This window comes from Hippopotamus amphibius, chromosome 4 (assembly GCF_030028045.1).
Source record: "Hippopotamus amphibius kiboko isolate mHipAmp2 chromosome 4, mHipAmp2.hap2, whole genome shotgun sequence".
NCBI lineage: Eukaryota > Metazoa > Chordata > Mammalia > Artiodactyla > Hippopotamidae > Hippopotamus > Hippopotamus amphibius.
In genome coordinates, this window is record NC_080189.1 from 122,450,458 (window position 1) to 122,470,741 (window position 20,284).

At 37.6% G+C, this 20,284-nt stretch overlaps 1 protein-coding gene across 10 annotated transcripts in view; it reads left to right on the plus strand.

The window, feature by feature from the left end:
* MLLT10 (MLLT10 histone lysine methyltransferase DOT1L cofactor) overlaps positions 1–20,284 on the plus strand; it is a 213,373-nt gene that overhangs the window by 37,760 nt on the left and 155,329 nt on the right. For all 10 annotated transcript variants that reach the window (XR_009053102.1, XM_057730775.1, XM_057730780.1 and 7 more), the window contains one exon: positions 16,076–16,130. Coding sequence is in view for 8 of the 10 variants with exons in the window: in XM_057730775.1 (XP_057586758.1) it covers positions 16,076–16,130 (55 nt within the window). In the remaining 2 variants the exon portion in view is untranslated. The remainder of the gene's footprint in view (positions 1–16,075; positions 16,131–20,284) is intronic.

Here is a 20,284-nt window from a genome sequence, read left to right on the forward strand (position 1 = left end):
ATGGCAGCGTTAGGCTTTTCATTGATGATCATTATCAGGTTGTTTTACTTACTTATTTATTTATTTGGCTGTGTCTGGTCTTAGTTGCCGCAAGCAGGCTATTTGTTATAGCATGTGGATGTGGGATCTTTCATTGCAGGGCACGGGCTCTGTAGTTGTGGTGGCTCAGTGGTTGAGCGCTGTGCAGGTTTAGTTGCCCCGTAGCCTGTGGAATCTTAATTCCCCAAACCAGGGATCAAACCCGCGTCCCCTGCGTTGGAAGGCAGATTCTTAACCACTGGACCACCAGGGAGGTCCCTATCAGGTAGTTTTAAAATACAGGTTATTGCTTAAGTATGGCAGGGAAGGCTAACTGATCAGGAAGTGACTGCCATTGAAAAGATAATTTGTTATACTCACAGATTCCCCAGAGGAGGGCGGGTATACCACAACAGAGGAGGACACATGGGGAAGTACCCTGGTTAGGACTCAGCAGGTGTGAGAGGGAAAAAAGTAAAGGCAAGAGCCTTTATTTTATTTCTTTGTGGGAGGGAATCACTCCTTCTGTGGGAAGGAGTGTCTATCAGGTGTAGGATTGTTTAGTTTAAATAATTTCAGGGGCTTTGGGGCATGGGGCTTTCCCCTGTTTGTCTGGTACCTGGCCCTGGGGTGATTAGGGGGCAGGGGAATATAGTAGCCAGTGTAAAACAGAGATGATTGGTGGGGGTATGAGCTTTGGATTGGTTGGTTTGCATATAAAAGCAAGCTGGGGAGTTTGCTATCTCCAGGAATTAGCTAGCCTTGAAAGGGACAGCCCACCAGGGTCAGCAAGGCCCCAAAGTATCAAAAATACAGAATGAAAAGGTATGATTAACAGGTTGAGTAAGATCTCTTCTGTTCCTAGTTTTGTGACAGTTTATGACATGAATGGGTGTTGTTTTGTCAAATGCCTTTTCTGCATTTATCAAAATGATTGTCTACAAAATTAATACGGTGAATTTCATTGTTTTATTTTCATGTGTTATATCAACCTTGTATTCCTAGGATAAACTCCACTTGGTCATAGTGTATTATCCTTTTTTTATATTGCTGAATTTATTTTTAAAAACTAATTTTTAAGTTTTTGGCTGCATTGGGTCTTCGTTGCTGCGAGTGGGCTTTCTCTTGTGGTGAGCAGGGGCTACTCTTTGTTGCGGTGCACGGGCTTCTCAGTGCAGTGGCTTCCTTGTTGCAGAGCACGGGCTCTAGGCGCGTGGGCTTCAGTAGTTGTGGCTCACGGGCTCTAGAGTGCAGGCTCAGTAGTTGTGCTGCCCGGGCTTAGTTGTCTTGAGGCATGTGGGATCTTTCTGGACCAGGGATTGAACCCTTGTGCCCTGCATTGGCAGGCAGATTCTTAACCATGGCACCACCAGGGAAGTCCTATATTGCTGAATTTAAATTGCTAGTATTTTATCAAATGTTTTTGTATCTATGTACTTGAGAGATGTTAGCCTGTAATTTTTTTTAGGTTTTGGTAGTATTGGTGTATTCATTAGTATTTTTTGTGCTGAACTTAGAAAATGATTTAAGAAGTAGTCTATTTTCTGGAGGTGTTTATGTGAGATTGATGCTGTTTTTTCCTTGGTGTTTGATGGAATTTACCAGTGAAAAAATCTGAGCCTTGAGTTTTATTTTGGGGAAGGATTTTGATAATGGGCTCTTCAGATTTTGTTTCATCTTGACAATTTTAATAAATTGTGTTTTTCAAGGCATTTTCCCATTCATCTAAGTTGTTAAATTGGTTAGTGTAAAATTAATAATCTTGTTTTTTAGTATCTGTGGGTTTTATAGTGATAATTCTTCCTTTATGCTTGATATTGGTAATTTTTGTATGTGTTTTAAATTAGTTTAGGTAGAAGTTTATCAACTTTGTTAATCTTTACAAAGGACCATCTTTGATTTTAAATTTTCTTTAGTGTTTCTATTTTTTTTTTTCTACTCTTTACCATTTCCTTTCTTCTTCTCACTTTGGGTTTAGTTTGCACTTTCATAGATTCTTGAGGTGGAATCTTAGGTCATTAATTAATTTTATAGCTTTTTCCCCTAGCGTTGTCAGGGAACATACTTTGTATAATTTCATTCCTTTTAATTCATTGTGTATTATTTTGTGGTGAATGTACCATGGTCACCTGAAAGGAATGTATACAGTGGTTTTAGTATTGCTCAGATTATTGATTATTTTGGGGGTGGTGGGGTTGTCTAATTTTGTCAATTACTGAGACAAGAGATGTTAAAATTTCTTATGTTTGTGGAATTGTGTACTTGTCCCTTTACTTGTGATGGTTTTTGCTATATGTATTTTGAAGCATTAAGTACACATTTATGATTATTATGTCTCATTATTTAATATTTATCATTATGAATTGTCCCCCTTTAGCATCATTATTTTTCTTGCTCTTGAAATCTCTTTTGTCTGTGATATTAAGTATAGCTACTCACCATCGTATACTTTGATTTGTATGGTATATCTTTTTTTATCCATTTACTTTCAACCTGTTTGTGTGTCTATTTAGAACATGTCTCTTATACTTGATATATTGTATAATTGGGTTTTACTTTTATATCTGTGCCAATACTCTGTCTTTTTTTAATTAATATATTTACTGGTTGTGTTGGGTCTTCGTTGGTGCACACGGGCTTTCTCTAGTTGCGGTGAGCGAGGGCTACTCTTCATTGTGGTGCGGTGGCTTCTCTTGTTGAGGACCACTGGTTCTAGGCACATGGGCTTCAGTAGTTGTGGCACATGGGCTCAATAGTTGTGGCTTGCAGGCTCTAGAGCGCAGGCTCAGTAGTTGTGGCGCACAGGCTTAGTTGCTTGGTGGCATGTAGGATCTTCCCGGCCCAGGGCTGGAACCTGTGTCCCTTGCATTGGCAGGCAGATTCCACTGCACTACCAGGGAAGCCCCACTCTGTCTTTTAACTAGTTTCTTAAATTTAGTCTCTTTACATGTAATGTAATTATATGATTGGGTTTATATCTACCATTTTATTAAGTTATTTTCTGTCTCATTTTTTTCTTTTTAATATATTTGAAAATTACTTTAAAAAATGGCTTTATAATGATGTATATTTCAGATATCATACAATTCAACCATTTAAAGTATACAGTTAAGTAGTTTTCAGTATAGTCACAGAATTGTGCAGCCATTACCATTATCAATTTTAGAACATTTTTATCACTTCAAAAGGAAGCTTCCTTGTCCATTAGCAGCCACTCCCCGTTATCCAACCTCTCCAGCTCCCAGCAACCACTAATCTATTTTCTGTCTGTGGTCTGGACATTTCATATAGATTTTTTGTGACTGGCTTTTTTCTTTTAGCAATATGTTTTTAAGGTTCACTCATGTTTTTAGCATGTATTAGAACTTTATTCTTTTTTTGTTGTTGAATAACATTCCATTGTATGCTATACCACATTTTATTTTTTCACTCATTAGTTGATGGGTATTTAGTTCTATATTTTGGCTATTCTGAATAATGCTGTTTTGAACACTTGCGTACGTGTTTTTGTGTAGACATGTGGTTTCATTTCTTCTGGGTGTGGACTTTTTGACCCAGGTGGTAACTATGTTTTAACTTTTTGAGGAACTGCCAAAGCAGCTACACCATTTTAAACTCCCGTCAGCTGTATGCGGGTTCTAATTTCTCCACATTCTTGCCTGCAGTATTTATCTGGTATTGTTTTTCTCTTGATTTTAGCCATCTTAGTGGTATCTCATTGTGGTGTTGATTTGTGTTTCTTTAATGAATGTTAGACATCTTTTCATGTGCTTGCTTTGGTCATTTATGTGTTTTCTTTGGAGAAATGGCTATTTAGATCCTTGCCCCAGTTTTTAATTGGGATACATACCTTTTTTTTTTTTTTTAACTCTCCATCCTTTCTTTTTCTTTAAACATGCCATCTTTTTTTTTTTTTAAGTTTTAATTAATTTAGTTATTTGGCCATGCTGTGTGGCACATGGGACCGTAGTTCCCTGACCAGGGATTGAACCTGTGCCCCCTGCAGTGGAAGGATGGGGTCTTAACCACTGGACCACCAGGAAAGTCCTTACATATCTTTTTATTATTGAGTTGTAGAGCTCTGTGTATATCCTGGGTGTAAGTCCCTTATCAGTTATGTATCTTTTAAGTATTTTATTCTGTGGGGTTTTTTACTTGATGGTGTTATTTGCAGGACAGAAGTTTTTAGGTTTGGAAAATTCCAATTTATCTATTATTTCACATTGCCTCTGCTTTTGGTGTTGTATCTAAGAAACCATTATCCAACCCTAAGTCATGAAGAATTTACTCCAGTTTCATTCTAAGAGTTTTATAGTGTTAACTCTTACATTTAAGTTATATGATCCATTTTGAGTTATTTTTATATATCATATGAATAAGAGGTCCAACTTAATTTTTTGCATGTAGAGAAGACTTTAATTAGCTTTGCAGAGCTATTTCTGTTTGCATTAGTTTCTTGGTGTTCCTCTATCAATTTCAGTGTATTTCCTTACCTTTTTACAGTCTACTTATTTAGTGTACTCACTTATGGTTAATATTGTATCACTTCTTGTAAAGTGTTGAAATCTTGTAACTGTAGAGATTTTTTTAGATCAGATCACCACCTCTGTCCATTGTCACTTATGCCATTATCATATGTATTAGATCTCCATGTATTATAAGCCCCAGAAGACAGTATTATAATTTTTGCTTTCAATAATCATACTTTTAAGAATTTAAGAACTAAAAGTCTTTTATATTTACCCAGATATTTACCATTTATGGTGCTTTTCTTTGCCTCCTGAAGATTTGTGTTTTTCATCTAGAACCGTTTCCCTTCATTCTGAAGAATTTCTTTTAGTCTTTATTGTAGTCCATATTTTCTGGTGTTGAATTCTGTTCTTTCTTACCTAAAATTATCTATTTCACCTTCATTTTGGAGGACCTCTTAGATACAGAATTCTGGATTGACAGTTCTTTTTCTTCAAGCACTTGGAGATATTTGTTTTACTGTTTTGACTTCCATAGTTTATGATGAGAGATCAGCTGTTAATTCAGTCGCTGTTTCCCTGTCTGTGTTTGATGTGTCATTTTCTCCTGGCTACTTCTTTAAGACTTTTGTTTGCTTTTCAGCAAGTAGTTTTGCTTGTTTGGGGTTCACTGTGCTTCTTGAATCTGTAAATTTGTCTTCAAATAGAGGAAATTTTCATCCATTATTTTTTCAAAATTTTCTTTCCTGCCATATTCTCATATTCATATTCCCTCTCTCCCCTCCTCCTCCTCTTCTAGGCCTTCAATTATACATGTTAGGCTTCTTGATACTGTTCAATAATAGGTTTCTGAAGCTTTGTTCATTTTTTTCCACCAATTTCTCTTTTTCGGATAGATCCTATCTATTGATGTAGCTTCAAGCTCACTGACTATTTCCTTTTTGTCATCTTGATTCTGTTGTTAAGCCCATCCAGTGAATTTTTCTTTTCATTTCATGTATTGTATTTTTTTTTTTTTTTTTTTTGGCACACGGGCTTAGTTGCTCCGCGGCATGTGGGATCTTCCTGGAGCTGGGATCGAACCCGTGACCTCTGCATTGGCAGGCGGATTCTTAACCACTGCGCCACCTAGGAAGCCCCATGTATTGTATTTTTAAGTGTTAGAATTCTTATTTAGTTCTTTTCAAAGTTATCCTCTGTTGAGATCTCATATTTCATTTACTATAGGAACATTTTCATTTATCTCATAGGACTTAGTTATAATAGCCATTAGAAAGTCTGATTTCATTGTCTAGATCATTATAGGGTTGACCTTCATTGATTGTCTTTTGAGTAAGATTAACAATTTTCTCGTTCTTCATAAATTAGGTAATTTGGATTGCTTCTTAGACATCGTGAATGTTATATGTGGGAAGTCTGCATTCTATATTATTTTGAAGAAATTGGTACTGTTTTTATCAGGCAGTTGATTTGGTTGGACTCAAGCTTCCTATTAAATATTTTGAGCAATTGCTTAAATTTAATTTCATTTCTTTTTTCCTTTAAATCAGCTCTAGCCTGCGTAGTGCATGGAATGGTTGGCCCAAGGTCACAGAGAGATTTGGGCAGATTCTATACATAAAAATTGGGGGCTCCTCTCCTGGTTCTCTCCTCTTCTGAATTCAGACCTCACTTTCCTGATTGCTCTGAACTTAATCTTCTGGTTCTTTAGGTATTAAGACTACAGGAGCCATTATGGGCTGTTTTGTGGCTTGTCTTCAGGCTAAAAGTCCTGGAAGAGGGGAAACTCTTCTTGTGCTGATGCCTTCCAAGTTTTGACTTCTGGTGGGAAACCAGAATCTGGCTGCTTATCTGTGTAAGGGTTTATCTTTTGTAAACTTACTTCACCATTTTTGAAGTAGAAATTCATTTTATCATGGATTTTAAAATATCTTTTAGTTTATTGCAGTTTTTCTCTCTATTAGCATTAAATGATTTCATCTTTGGTCAGCAGGGTGCTCTTTAGGTTGGTCCATAGGTGCTTTTGACATGACTAAAGCAGTCTTTTATAGCAGGGGTCACCCATCCCCGGTGCAGGTCCATGGCCTGTTAGGAACCAGGCTGCACAGCAGGAGGTAAGCAGTGGGCAAGCGAGCAAAGCTTTGTCTGTATTTACAGCTGTTCCCCATCACTCATATTACCGCCTGAGCTCTGCCTCCTGTCAGCATTATGGTGAGTTGTATAATTATTTCATTATATGTTACAATATAGTAATAATAGAAATAAAGTGCACAATAAATGTAATGCACTTGAGTCATCCTGAAACCATCTACCCCAAAGCCCTGGCCTGTGGAAAAATTGTCTTCCATGAAACCAGTCCCTGGTGCCAAAAAGGTCATGGACTGCTGTTTTATAGCTTCCTTGCTATTTGATAGAACAAGGTATTCAGAGCGTACTTGACCTAGACCTGGAATCATCTACTTCTTCTCAGTAGTCCTGGTTCCTTTGGATTGCTACATAGCCAGAGCCTCCTAAAGGTCAGTATTTTGGGTGAACTTGATTTAGTGAAGTATACTGAGTTTTATACTTTGGAAAATAATCTAATATAAAGTAGAAAAAGTATTTGGAAATTGATGCCTACCTTTTAAAGATGGAAAATAGTTGCATGCTTTCTACATGATATAAAAAAGAAAGAACCACCTTATAACTTCCGCGTGTTTGGACCTGAAATTTCAATTAAAGCGTTTTTACACCCCCTCACCCCCCTGGCCTTGGTAAAATGTGAGATCTTGGAATCCAAAAAATAAAACGAATGTATAAAGCAAAACAGAGGGACTTCCCTGGTGATCCAGTGGCTAAGACTCTGTGCTCCCAGTGCAGGGGACCCAGGTTCTATCCCTGGTCAGGGAACTCGATCCCACATGCCACAACTAAGAGTTCGCATACCGCAACTAAAAGGTCTCATATACTGCAATGAAGTCATGCACGTGGCAGTGAAGATCCCGCATGCTGCAGCTGCAACTAAGACCTGAGGCAGCCAAATAAATAAATAAATAATAAAGAACAAAACAAATCAGAAACAGACTCACGCATGCAAAGAATGAGCAAGTGTTTACTAGTGGGGAAGGAAGGGGGGAGGGGTAAGACAGGCGATTAAGAGATACAACTACTATGTATAAAATAGAAAAAATATATAAGATTTTTTTAAAATTTACTTTTAAAATTTATTTGGTTGTGCTGAATCTTAGTTGTGGCATGCAGGCTCCTTAGTTGTGGCTCCAGGGCTCCTTAGTTGCAGTGTGTGAACTCTTAGTTGTGGCATGCATGTGGGATCTAGTTCCCTGACCAGGGATGGAACCTGGGCCCCGTGCCTTGGGAGCTTGGAGTGTTATCCCCTGCGCCACCAGGGAAGTCCTGCAAGATCTTTAATATGTGCCTTTTTTGAGGGATGGGTGGATGGGTCTCCTTATAATTTGTGTACCCTTATACAGGATTTACTTGTGCATTTTAACAGTACCTCTCACTTATTAAATAAGAATGCCTCTGTAGAATTTTGGTAATAACATTTAGGTACAGCCTGCCCTGTGAAAGTTTTCAGGTTGGATTAGTTTACTATAGCATCTGAAATCTGTGTGGTCCAAAACCTGATCCTTTTTTCCTGAGCTTAGGGTATAGCCTCTAACTATAACTTAACCTTTTCTTTTCCTGTAAGTTTTTTCTCTCTCAAGTCTCCTGTATATCTATTTTTACCTTGAGTAAAATAGAAGACATAGGAATAGTATTTTACTTATTAGCATGTAGTTTTCTTTTAGAGTTTTCTTCTCTGCATTTTTAAACTCCTTTAAAATCTTTGTGAATATAGTATTAGTTCCCTCATTGTTACACAGTTAGACTTATGATAAAAAATTTATAGTCATAAATAGTGATATAAAATATTTCTGTACATGTATCTTTTGCTGTCTTGAAATTAAAGTATACAAATTATATAAAAATGACACACAGTACTTAATAATTGCCATTTCTGTTGTATTTCCTTTGACTCTCTAGAAGTGAAGTAATCGAATCAGTATTTTTCTTGAAACATATTGCTAAATTGGTCTCCAAAAGAATTAGATTATAGTGCCATCAACAGTATATGAAAATAAATGTTCACTGCACTTTGAACATTAGAGATTATTCTTTAAGAAAAGCTTTAGTAAGTGGGCAAAAATACCTAGTCTTTGTGATTTTTTTTTTTAATCAATTTATTTTGTTGGCTATGTTGGGTCTTTTTTTGCTGTGTGCGGGCTTTCTTTTTAGTTGTAGTGAGTGGGGGCTACTCTTCGTTGTGGGGCGCAGACTGCTCATTGCTGTGGCTTCTCTTGTTGCAGAGCACAGGCTCTAGGTGCATGGGCTTCAGTAGTTGCAGCACATGGGCTCAGTAGTTGTGGTGCACGGGCTCTAAAGCACAGGCTCAGTAGTTGTGGTGCACGGGTTTAGCTGCTCCACGGCGTGTGGGATCTTCCTGGAGCAGGGCTTGAACCCAAGTCCCCTGCATTGGCAGGCGGATTCTCAACCACTGCGCCACCTAGGAAGCCCCATATTCTTTGTGATTTTTATATTCATATAAAATTATATTTATATTCATATTTTTTGGGTATAAGTGAGGCTAAATGTTTTCTCATAAATTTGGTACACCTACTTTTTAAAAAATTGAAGTATAGGACTTCCTAGGTAAATAAATAAATAGATAAATAAATAAATATATAGAAGTATAGTTAATTTACAGTGTGTTAGTTCCAAGGGTATATAGCAGAGTGATTATTTACACACACGCATGCATGTACGTGCACACATATATGTGTTCTTTTTCAGATTCTTTTCCATTATAGATTTTTTTTAATTTTTAATTTTTTATAATAAACTGCATATATTTAGAGTGTACAGTTTGATATCCCAATCTCCCAATTCATTCCCCCCAACCCTCCCCACTTTCCCCACTTTCCATTATAGATTATTATAAGATATTGAGTATAGTTCCCTGTGCTATACAGTAGGTCCTTATTGTTTATTATTTTATATATAGTAGTGTGTATGTGTTAATCCTAAACTCCTAATTTATCCTCCCTACATCCCTTTTGCTAACCATAAATGTGTTTCCTAAATATCTGAGAATCTGTTTATGTTTTGTAAATAAGTTCAGTTGATCCTTTTTTTAGATTTCTCACATAAGTGACATCATATGATATTTGTCTTTTTCTCTCTGACTTATTTCAATTAGTATGATAATCTCTAGGTCCATCCATGTTGCTGCAGATGGCATTATTTCATTCTTTTTTTAATGGCTGAGTAACATCCCATTGTATATGTTTATCACATGTTCTTTATCCAGTCATCTGTCAATGGACATTTAGGTTGCTTCCATGTCTTGGCTGTTGTAAGTAGTGCTGCTGTTTGCATTACATTGGGGTGTGTGTATTTCTTTGAGTTAGAGTTTTCTCCGGATATATGCCCAGGAGTGGGATTGCTGGATCATATGGTAACTCTGCTTTCAGTTTTTTTAAGGAACCTCCATACCATACTTCATAGTGGCTGCACCTTTACATTCCTGCTAGTGTAGCAGGGGTTCCTTGTCTCCACATCCTCTTCACCATGTATTATTTGAAGACTTTTTTTTGGCTGCACCACGCTGCATGTGGAATCTTAGTTCCCTGACCAAGGATCGAACCTGTGCCCCCTGAAGTGGAAGCGTGGACTCTTAACCACTGGACCACCAGGAAAGTCCCCTATTTGTAGACTTTTTAATGATGGCCATTCTGACCAGTGTGAGGTGATAACTCATTGTAGTTTTGATTTGCATTTTTCTAATAATTAGTGATACTGAACATCTTTTCATGTGCCTGTGGGCCATTTGCATTTCCTCATTGGAAAATGTCTGTTTAGTTCTTCTGCCTGTTTTTTATTTGAAGTTTTTTTTGTTTGTTTTAAAAAAATTATTTAATTTGTTTACTGGCTGTGTTGGGTCTTTGTTGCTGCACACGGGCTTTCTCTAGTTGTGGAGAGCAGGGACTACTGTTCATTGTGATGCGCGGGCTCCTCATTGCGGTGGCTTCTCTTGTTGTGGAGCACGGGCTCTAGGCTCGTGGACTTCAGTAATTGCAGCATGTGGGCTCAGTAGTTGTGGCTTGTGGACTCTAGAGCACAGTCTCAGTAATTGTGGTGCATGAGCTTAGTTGCTCTGTGACATATGGGATCTTCCCGGACCAGGGTTCGTACCTGTGTTCCCTGCATTGGCAGGTGGATACTCTATCATTGCGCCACCAGGGAAGTCCCTAAATTTAGGTCTTTAATCCATTTTGAGGTTTTTTTTTTAATATGGTGTTAGAAAATGTTCTAACTTTATTCTTTTATAGATAGCTGTCTGGTGTTATACCATTTATTGCAGGGACTGTCTTTTCTCCATTGTATATTCTTGCTTCCTTTGCCATAGACTGACCATAGGAACGTGGATTTATTTCTGGGGTCTCTGTTCTGTTCCATTGATCTATGTGTCTGTTTTTTTGCCAGTACCATACTGTTTGATTACTGTAGCTTTGTAGTATAATCTGAAGTCTGGGAGCAGGGTTCCTCCAGCTTTGTTTTTCTTTCTCAAGGTTGTTTTGGCTATTTGGGGTCTCTTATGTTTCCATACAAATTTTAAAATTATCTATTCTGGTTCTGTGAAAAACGCTATTGGTATTTTGATAGTGATTGCATTGAGTCCATAGATTACCTTGGGTAGTATGGTTGTTTTAACAGTACTAATTATTCCAATCCAGTATTACCATATCTCTTTCCATCTGATTTTGTCATCTTCAGTTTCTTTCATCAGTGTTTTATAGTTTTCCCTGTACAGGTCTTTTACCTCCTAGGTATTTTATTCTTTTTGATGCAGTGATAAATGGGATTGTTTCCTTAATTTCTCTTTTTTGATTGTTTACTGGTAGTGTATAGAAATGCAACAGACTTCTGTATATTAGTTTTGTATTCTGCAACTTTACTGAATTCATTGATGAGCTGTAGTAGTTTTCTGGTAGTGTCTTTAGGATTTTCTATGTAGAGTATTATGTCATCTGCTAACAGTGACATTTTTATTTCACTTCCAATTTGCATCCTTTTTTTTTTTTCTGATTGCTGTGGTTAGAACTTAGAAAACAATGTTGAATAGCAAGAGTGGGCATCCTTGTTTTATTTCTGATCTTAGAGGAAATGCTTTTAGCTTTTCACCACTGAGTATGATGTTACCTGTGGGTTTTTCATATACAGCCTTTATTATGTTGAGGTAGGTTCCCTCCCTATTCACTTTCTGGGGAGCATAAATGGATGTTGAACTTTGTCAAAAGCTTTTCCTCCATATATTGAGATGATCATATGGTTTTTATTCTTCAGTTTGTTAATGTGGTGTATCACATTGATTTGTGGATATTGAAAAATCCTTGCATCCCTTGGATAAATCCCACTTGATCATGGTGTATGATCCTTTTAATGTATTGTTGGATTTGGTTTGCTACTGTTTTGTTGAGGATTTTTGTGTCTATATTCATCAGTGATATTGGCCTACAGTTTTCTTTTTTTGTGATATCTTTGTCTGATTTTGGTATCAGGGTGATGGTGGCCTCATAGAATGACTTTGGAAGTGTTCCTTCCTCTTCAGTTTTTTGGAATAGTTTGAGAAGGATAGGGTTAACTCTTCTCTAAATATTTGAATGTTTGGTAGACTTCACCTATGAAGCCATCTGGTCCTGGACTTTTGTTTGTTGGGAATTTTTATTTTTTATGTATTTTACTTTTTTTTTCCTCTTGGCCACACTGCATAGCTTGTGGGATGTTAGTTCCCTGACCAGAGATCAAACCCGGGCCCTCTGCAGTGAAAGTGCGGAGTCTCAACCACTGGACCACCATGCAATTCCCTGTTGGGAGTTTTTAAATTACTGATTCAATTTCAGTACTGGTAATTGGTCTGTTCATATTTTCTAATTCTTCCTGCTTCAGTCTTGGGAGAGTGTACCTTTTTAAGAATTTGTCCATTTCTAGGTTTTCCATTTTATTTGTGTATAGTTGCTCATAGTAATCTTTTATGATCCTTTGTATTTCTGTGGTGTCGGTTGTAACTTCTTTTTCACTTCTGATTTATTGATTTGAGCCCTCTCTCATTTTTCTTTTTTAATTAATTAATTTTTTTTGGCCACACCCCATGGCTTGTGGAACTTCCCTGACCAGGGATCGAACCTGCATCCCTTGTAGTGAAAGTCTTAACCACTGGACCACCATGGAAGTCCTCCTTTTTATTTTCTTCTTCTTTTTTTTTAAAAATTTTATTATTTTTAAATTTTATTTTAATTTTTTTTGTTTTATTTTTATTTATCGGCTGTGTTGGGTCTCCATTACTGTGTGCAGGCTTTCTCTAGTTGCAGTGAGCAGGGGCTACTCTTCGTTGTGGTGCACAGCCTTCTCGTGGTGGCTTCTCTTGTGGTGGAGCATGGGCTCTAGGCATGCAGGCTTCAGTAGTTGCAGCATGTGGGCTCATAAGTTGTAGTTCCTGGGCTCTAGAGTGCAGGTTCAGTAGTTGTGGTGCACAGGCTTGGTTGCTCTGCAGCATGTGGGATCTTCCTGGACCAGGGCTCGAACTCATGTCCCCTCCATTGGCAGGCAGATTCTTAACGACTGTGCTACCAGGGAAACCCCCTCCCTTTTTTCTTAATAAGTTTGATTAAAGGTTCATCACTTTTGTTTATCTTTTCAGAGAACCAGCTTTTAGTTTCATTGATCTTTTCTATTGTTTTCTTCATTTCCATTTCATTTATTTCTGCTCTGACCTACCTTCCTTCCTTCCTTCCTTCCTTCCTTCCTTCCTTCCACCTACCTACCTACCTACCTACCTACCTACCTACCTACCTACCTACGTTGGGTTTTGTTTGTTCTTTCTCTAGTTGCTTTAGATGTAAAGTTAGGTTGTTTATTTGAGATCTTTCTTGTTTCATGAGGTAAGCTTGTGTTGCTATAAGCTTCCCTTTTTTGCAACTGCTTTTGCTGTATCCCATACATTTTGGATCATCTTGGGATTTTTTGTTGTTTTCTTTTTTGGCCACATTGTGTGACTTGCAGAATCTTAGTTCCCTGCCCAGGGATTGAACCTGGGCCATGGCAGTGAAAGCCCAGAATCTTAACCCCTAGGCCACCAGGGAACTCCCTGGATTGTCATGTTTTTGTTTTGTCTCTAGGTATTTTTTGATTTCCTTTTTGATTTTTTTAGCGATCCATTGGTTGTTTAGTAGCACATTGTTTAGCCTCCACATGTTTGTGTTTTTCATAGTTTGTTTCTTGTAGTTGATTTCTAATCTCATAGTGTTGTGGTCAGAAAAGATGCTTGATACGATTTCAGTTTTCTTAAATTTACTGAGGCTTGTTTTGTGGCCTAGTATGACTGTGATCTATCCTGGAGAATGTTCCATATGAACTTGAAAAGAATGTGTATTCTGCTTTCAGATGGAGTGCTCATACATGTATATATATGTGTATCAGTTAAGTCCATCTGCTCTAACGTGTCATTTTAGGCCAGTGTTTTCTTATTATTTTCCTATCTGAATGATCTATCCATTGATGTAAGTGCAGAGTTAAAGTCCCCTACCATTATTGTATTCCTGTCAATTTCTCCTTTTATGTCCGTTAGTATTTGCCTTACATATTTAGGTGCTCCTATTTTGGGTGCATGTACATTTACAGTTGTTATATCTTCTTCTTGAATTGATCCCATGATCATTATGAAGTGTTCTTTTTTGTCTCTTGTAACAGTCTTTATTTTAAAGTCTGTTTTGTTGGATATAGGTATTCCTACTCCAGCTTTCTTTTGATTTTCCATTTGCATGGAATACCTTTTCCACCCCCTCACTTTCAGTCTGTCTTTGTCTCTAGATCTGAAGTGTGTCTCTTGTAGGCAGCATTTATGTGGGTCTTGCTTCTGTGTCCGTTCAGCCAGCCTGTGTCATTTGGTTGGAGCATTTAGTCCATTTACATTTCAGGTAATTATCGATATGTATATTCTTATTACTGTTTTGTTAATTGTTTTGGATTTGTTTTTGTAGGTCTTTTTTTCCCATTCTTCTTTTTTTGTTCTATTATGATTTGATGACTATCTTTTGGGTTATGTTTGGATTCCTTTTTCACGTGTACATCTATCATAGATTTTTGGTTTGCAGTTTACTGTGAGGTTTTGGTATAGCAGTCTGTGTATATATGGGATTGTTTTAAGTTGCTGATCTCTTAGTTTCAAATGTGTTTCAAAAATCCTGCATTTGTATTCTTTTCTCCTCATGATTAGTTTTTGATATCATATTTTACATCTAATTGTTAACTGCTTATTGTAGATGTAGATGATTTTTACTACTTTTGTCTTTTAACCTCCCTACCAGCTTATTGTGTGCTTATTCACTCTTTTATCTTAATATCCTACACTTACTTACCTTTGTAGCTCATTTATTTTATTTTTTTAAAGATTTATTATTTATTTATTTATTTTTGGCTGCATTGAGTCTTCCTTGCTGCACATGGGCTTTCTCTGGTTGTCACGAGCGGGGGCTACTCTTGGTTGTGGTTTGCAGGCTTCTAACTGCAGTGACTTCTCTTGTTGCAGAGCACGGGCTCTAGACACGTGGACTCAGTAGTTGTGACTCGTGGGCTCTAGAACACAGGCACAGTAGTTGTGGTACACGGGCTTAGCTGCTCTGAGGCATGGGGGCTCCTCCCTGACCAGGGATTGAACCCGTTGTCCCCTGCATTGGCAGGCGAATCTTAAGCACTGTGCCATCAGGGAAGTCCCTGTAACTTATTTATATTACTGTGTTATATGCTTCAAACCTCTTTGGAGTGTAAGGTAGGGTACAAATAATAACTAGTAGTCATATATGACTTCCTGGAATATAGTCTGCATAGTAAGACGGTGCCATAGAAGCTCTTTATTATTTTAATAGTTATTTCAATCCTCTTGTCAATAGTGAAAAGAAATGGTAATACTGGCTCAGTGTTTATTTCTGGTTTTAAATTGTGGGAGTGTTAGAGAGGAATTCATAACAACTTCTGAGTATCATTGTGGTGTGAATGAAAAAAGTAACTAGAATAATTAGAGCAGTTCTTTCCTTCCAGAGGCAGGTCAGCTCATGTGAGAGCATGCCTTCCTACATAAATCAAAACTCTGAATTTGACTTTGGTTCTTTATTTCAGGAGAAACGAGATCCAACTGACTATGTAGTATTCCTAGGTGATTCTACCCAGAAAGTAAGAGAGTAGAGGCAGATGTTGAAAACTATGCCCCAATTCTATGTTGAGAGAATCTTTTTATTTTTATTAATGTAACATTAGAAAAAATTGTGGCAGGAATGTAAATGTTAAGTAAAATTTACTTTTTAAAAGTCATTGTCTGGTACTCTGAGGAAGATCATGTCAAGGCGAATTATTTTGTGAGGATCTTTCTGAAATAGTCCTGGTGGCACCTAGTACAGTTGTTGCTATGATATTTTTAATAGTTTTGAAGTTACAGGGAAGATGTTATACTTTGGTAATCTGAAAAATCTTTTTGTTTCCCCCCCTTTTAATAGAGATGTGAACTGTGTCCTCATAAGGATGGAGCTTTAAAAAGAACAGATAATGGCGGTAAGTGCAGAGAATTTTGAAAAAAATTTGCTTGAAAACTGGAGTGCAGCTGTATTTTCAAATATCTGGTAATTCATATTATATCAAATAGTGTTTGCTACTCAAATATTTTTAACAGTACTGGATGTAATTTATGAATTTTTAAAATTGAAGCACAACTTTACTACTTTTTGGACAAATTTAAGTTTTGTTTTAATGCAGAAGGATCCACATACTTCTAATTAAAATCTTGATTTTTTTTTTTTAATGGATAGTTTCTTTTTTTTTTCCTTTTTTTTAAAGAACTTTTATTGAGATACAGTTACGATAAACTGCAAATATTTAGAGTGTACCATTTGGTATCCCCGTCTCCCAGTTCATTTCCCCCCAACTCCCCTGCTTTCCCCACTTGGTGTAATGAATAGTTTTTTATATTAGAAATTAGTGTTGGGAAAATAAGCCACTTTTTTTTCTTGGTTAGAGGTAAAAATCTGTTTTTTAGATTCTTTTCCCCCTCTTTTGTGTATTGCTAGACAAATGATGTTTCTAATGAATGTTGATTTTAACACCCTGTGGTTCTTTGTTGCTTGAATATAAAGAAATTCTGACTTCTCTTAAATTTTGGTGTGCTTTTCCTTAGGCCCCTTCTGTATTTCTAATTTTCATTTCCATTTTTAGTTAACTTTCTTAGAGAAATACATGTTTCTTTATTGCTCAGTGCCATTCTTAAATGTATAGACATCAATTTATTAAACTGTGTCATGCTATGAAAATTAAGTAACTGTTGAAGAAACTCAAAAAAGTAGAGGTAAAGCTAGTACTATTAGTATATTCTTCCATTTTGGGTAGCCAACTTTAAAGTACTTCTGGCATTGAATAGTGTCATGGCATGAGTAAATGAAAGGGAAAAATACAATATTTTTGGCTTGCATTTTATACATATATATAAATATTTAAATCTAATGTTTAGACTGTAAGCCACATGATCCAAAATTTTGAATATTAAAAACCCTCCCTCTTACTCCTGTTCACTATCTGCACAGTTTCTCAGCAAATCTTCTGCCACCAACATAGTTACTATAACTACTTTTTTGTATACACAAATAAGTAGGAGACAGATATTTTCAGCATCTTTTATACAAATAGATGAACATTATATATACTCTGTAGCATCTTAAGTTTTTTGAATTAATTTATTTATTGGCTGTATTGGGTCTTCATTGCTGTGTGAGGGCTTTCTTTAGTTGCAGAGAGCGGGGGCTACTCTTTGTTGTGGTGTGCAAGCTTCTCTTTACTGTGGCTTCTCTTATTGTGGAGCACAGGCTCTAGGTGCACAGGCTTCAGTAGTTGTGGCACGTGGGCTCAATAGTTGTGGCTTGTGGGCTCTAGAGCGCTCTATAGTTGTGGCACACAGGCTTAGTAGCTCTGTGGCATGTGCGATCTTCCTGGACCAGGGCTCAAACCCGTGTCCCCTGCGTTGGCAGGTGGATGCTTAACCACTGTTGCCACCAGGGAAGTCTGCGTCTTTTAAGTTTTTTCCCTGAACAGTTTATCTATTATCAGTATAGTGCTTTCTTTATTACCATGTGTTATATAATCAGTCACCTGTTGATGGACTTTCTGATCTTTTGCTTTTATGGCTAATGCTTGTATACATGTCATTTTGCTTGTATGCAAGGACATCTGTGGGATTTTATTAATTCCCAGAAGTGAAACTGTTGGGTCAAAGAGATAATTTTGGTAGATGTTCCCAAATTATTCTCTTTAGTGCTTGTACCAATTTGTGTTCCCAGCAGCAGTGAAAGAAAAACCTGTTCTTCATATCTTTGGTAATTCAGTAGATGAAAGTTGGTATCTCAGAGCAGCGGTCCCCAATCTTTTTGGCACCAGGGACCAGTTTTGTGGAAGACAGTTTTTCCATGGACCGGCCGGGGCGGGGGTGGTGGAGGGGATGGTTTCGGGATGATTCAAGCACATTACATTTATTGTGCATTTTATTTCTGTTGTTATTACATTGTAATATATAATGAAATAGTTACACAACTCACCATAATGCAGTGGGAGCCCTGAGCTTGTTTTCCTGCAACTAGATGGTCCCATCTGGGGGTGATGGGAACGTCTCAGCTCCATCTCAGGTCATCAAGCATTAGATTCTCCTAAGGAGTGCACAACCTAGATCCCTCTGATGCGTAGTTCACAGTACTGTTCACACTACTATGAGAATCTAATGCCGCCGCTGATCTGACAGGAGGCAGAGCTCAGGTGGTGATGCGAGCAATGGGGAGTGGCTGTAAATATAGATGAAGCTTTGCTCGCTTACCCACCTCTCACCTCCTGCTGTGCGACCTGGTTCCTAACAGGCCATGAACCAGTACGGGGGTGGGGTGGGGACCCCTGTCTCAGAGCATGTATTTTGCATTTCTCTTATTATGAGTGAAGCCGAGCATCTTTTCATGTTTTTTTGTTTTGTTTTTGAAAATTTTTATTTATTGATTGATTGATTGGCTGCATTGGGTCTTTGTTGCTGTGTGTGGGCTTTTCTCTAGTTGGGATGAGCAGGGGCTACTCCTCATTGTGGTGCATGGGCTTCTCATTGCAGTGGCTTCTCTTGTGGCACATGGGCTCTAGGCCTGTGGGCTTCAGTAGTTGTGGCATGCGGGCTCAGTAGTTGTGGCTCTTGGACTCTAGAGCGCAGGCTCAGTAGCTGTGGTGCATGGGCTTAGTTGCTCTCTGGCATGTGGGATCTTCCTGGACCAGAGATTGAACCCATGTTCCCTGCATTGGCAGGCGGATTTTTAACCACTGTGCCACCAGGGAAGTCCCTCTTTTCATGTTTTTAAGAGCAGTTCAGTTTGTATTGTCCCTTCTGTGATGTCTTTTTCTGTTTAGTTGTTGATCTTTTCCTTTTTGATTTGTTGGAGCTTTCATAGGAGCATTTCATATATTAGGCTTTTGTGATGAGTTGGACTAGTTTTGGCCCTGTTGTTAATCTTTGTTCGTTGGGTTTTTTGTCATGCAGAAATTTTTCTTTTTTATTTAGTTGAATTTATTTATCTTGTCTTCCATGATTTCTGTATTTTGAACCATTAGTTAAGGCTGTCCCTACTTCAAAGTTATAAAGGAATTCTTTAATGTTTTCCTCTAGCTTTTTTTTTTTTCCTTTTGGCTGCAATGCGTGGCATGTGGGATAGTTGCCTGACCAGGGATTGAACCCATGACCCCTGCAGTGGAGGCTCAAAATCTTAACCGCTGGACCACCAGGGAACGTAGTATTTTTATGGTTCCTTCCTCCCTCCCTCCCTTCCACCTTTGATATATTTGGAGTGTATCCAGGTAATACAATGTGAAATATGATTCCAACTTAATTTTTTCCTAGATGTTAAAATGCTACCATTTGTCCCATCACCACTTATTGAACAGTTCATTTGTTTCCTTATTGATTTGCAGTGCCATCTTTGTTATAGTCTAAATTTGGTGTGCATTTAAAAAATTCTGACTGAAATGTGTTTCAGAATTATTTTGGAGCCTGGAATGCATTTTCCTATAGAAATGCTAATTGTATATCCACACCCGTTAGCAGAAGCTCACAATGTGTACCTGATGTATACTATCAATGATACTGTTCTTTAATATCTAATACCCATTTTTCATGCCAGAAAATATGTTCCAAGTTTTAGGTTTCTTTTTCTGGTGATCAGGATTAGGAGTTTCTCAGTTTAACTGTTAATTTTTTTCAGTGTCTTCACTCCATAGTTGTTCAGTGTCAGTTACATTCAGTTGTTGAACGTAAGTGTTTTAACATAGATTGGTGTGTGAAAAGTGGGTTATTATAGGCAAAGGGGAAAGTAAATGATAAAGACACAGGTATATCATGGATTTGCATAGTAAAGTTTAAATGGTAGGCTTTCTGAGAGGTGGAGCTAAGGGTATAGGCAAGATTTTCTTTCTTTTTCCTTTTCCCTGCTCATCTTTTTCCTTCCTTCCTTCCTCCTCTCTCCTTGCTTTCCCTCCCCTCTTTCCCACCTTCCCCCTCCCTCTTTCTTCTCCCTCTTCTCTCCCCCGCCCCCTTTTATACTAAGGACTTGATCCTGTTGATTATGGGGAGCCATTGAAGCTGAGGAATAACATGAGTTTTCTGTTTTAGAAAGACCACTCTGACAGCATTGTGGTGACTG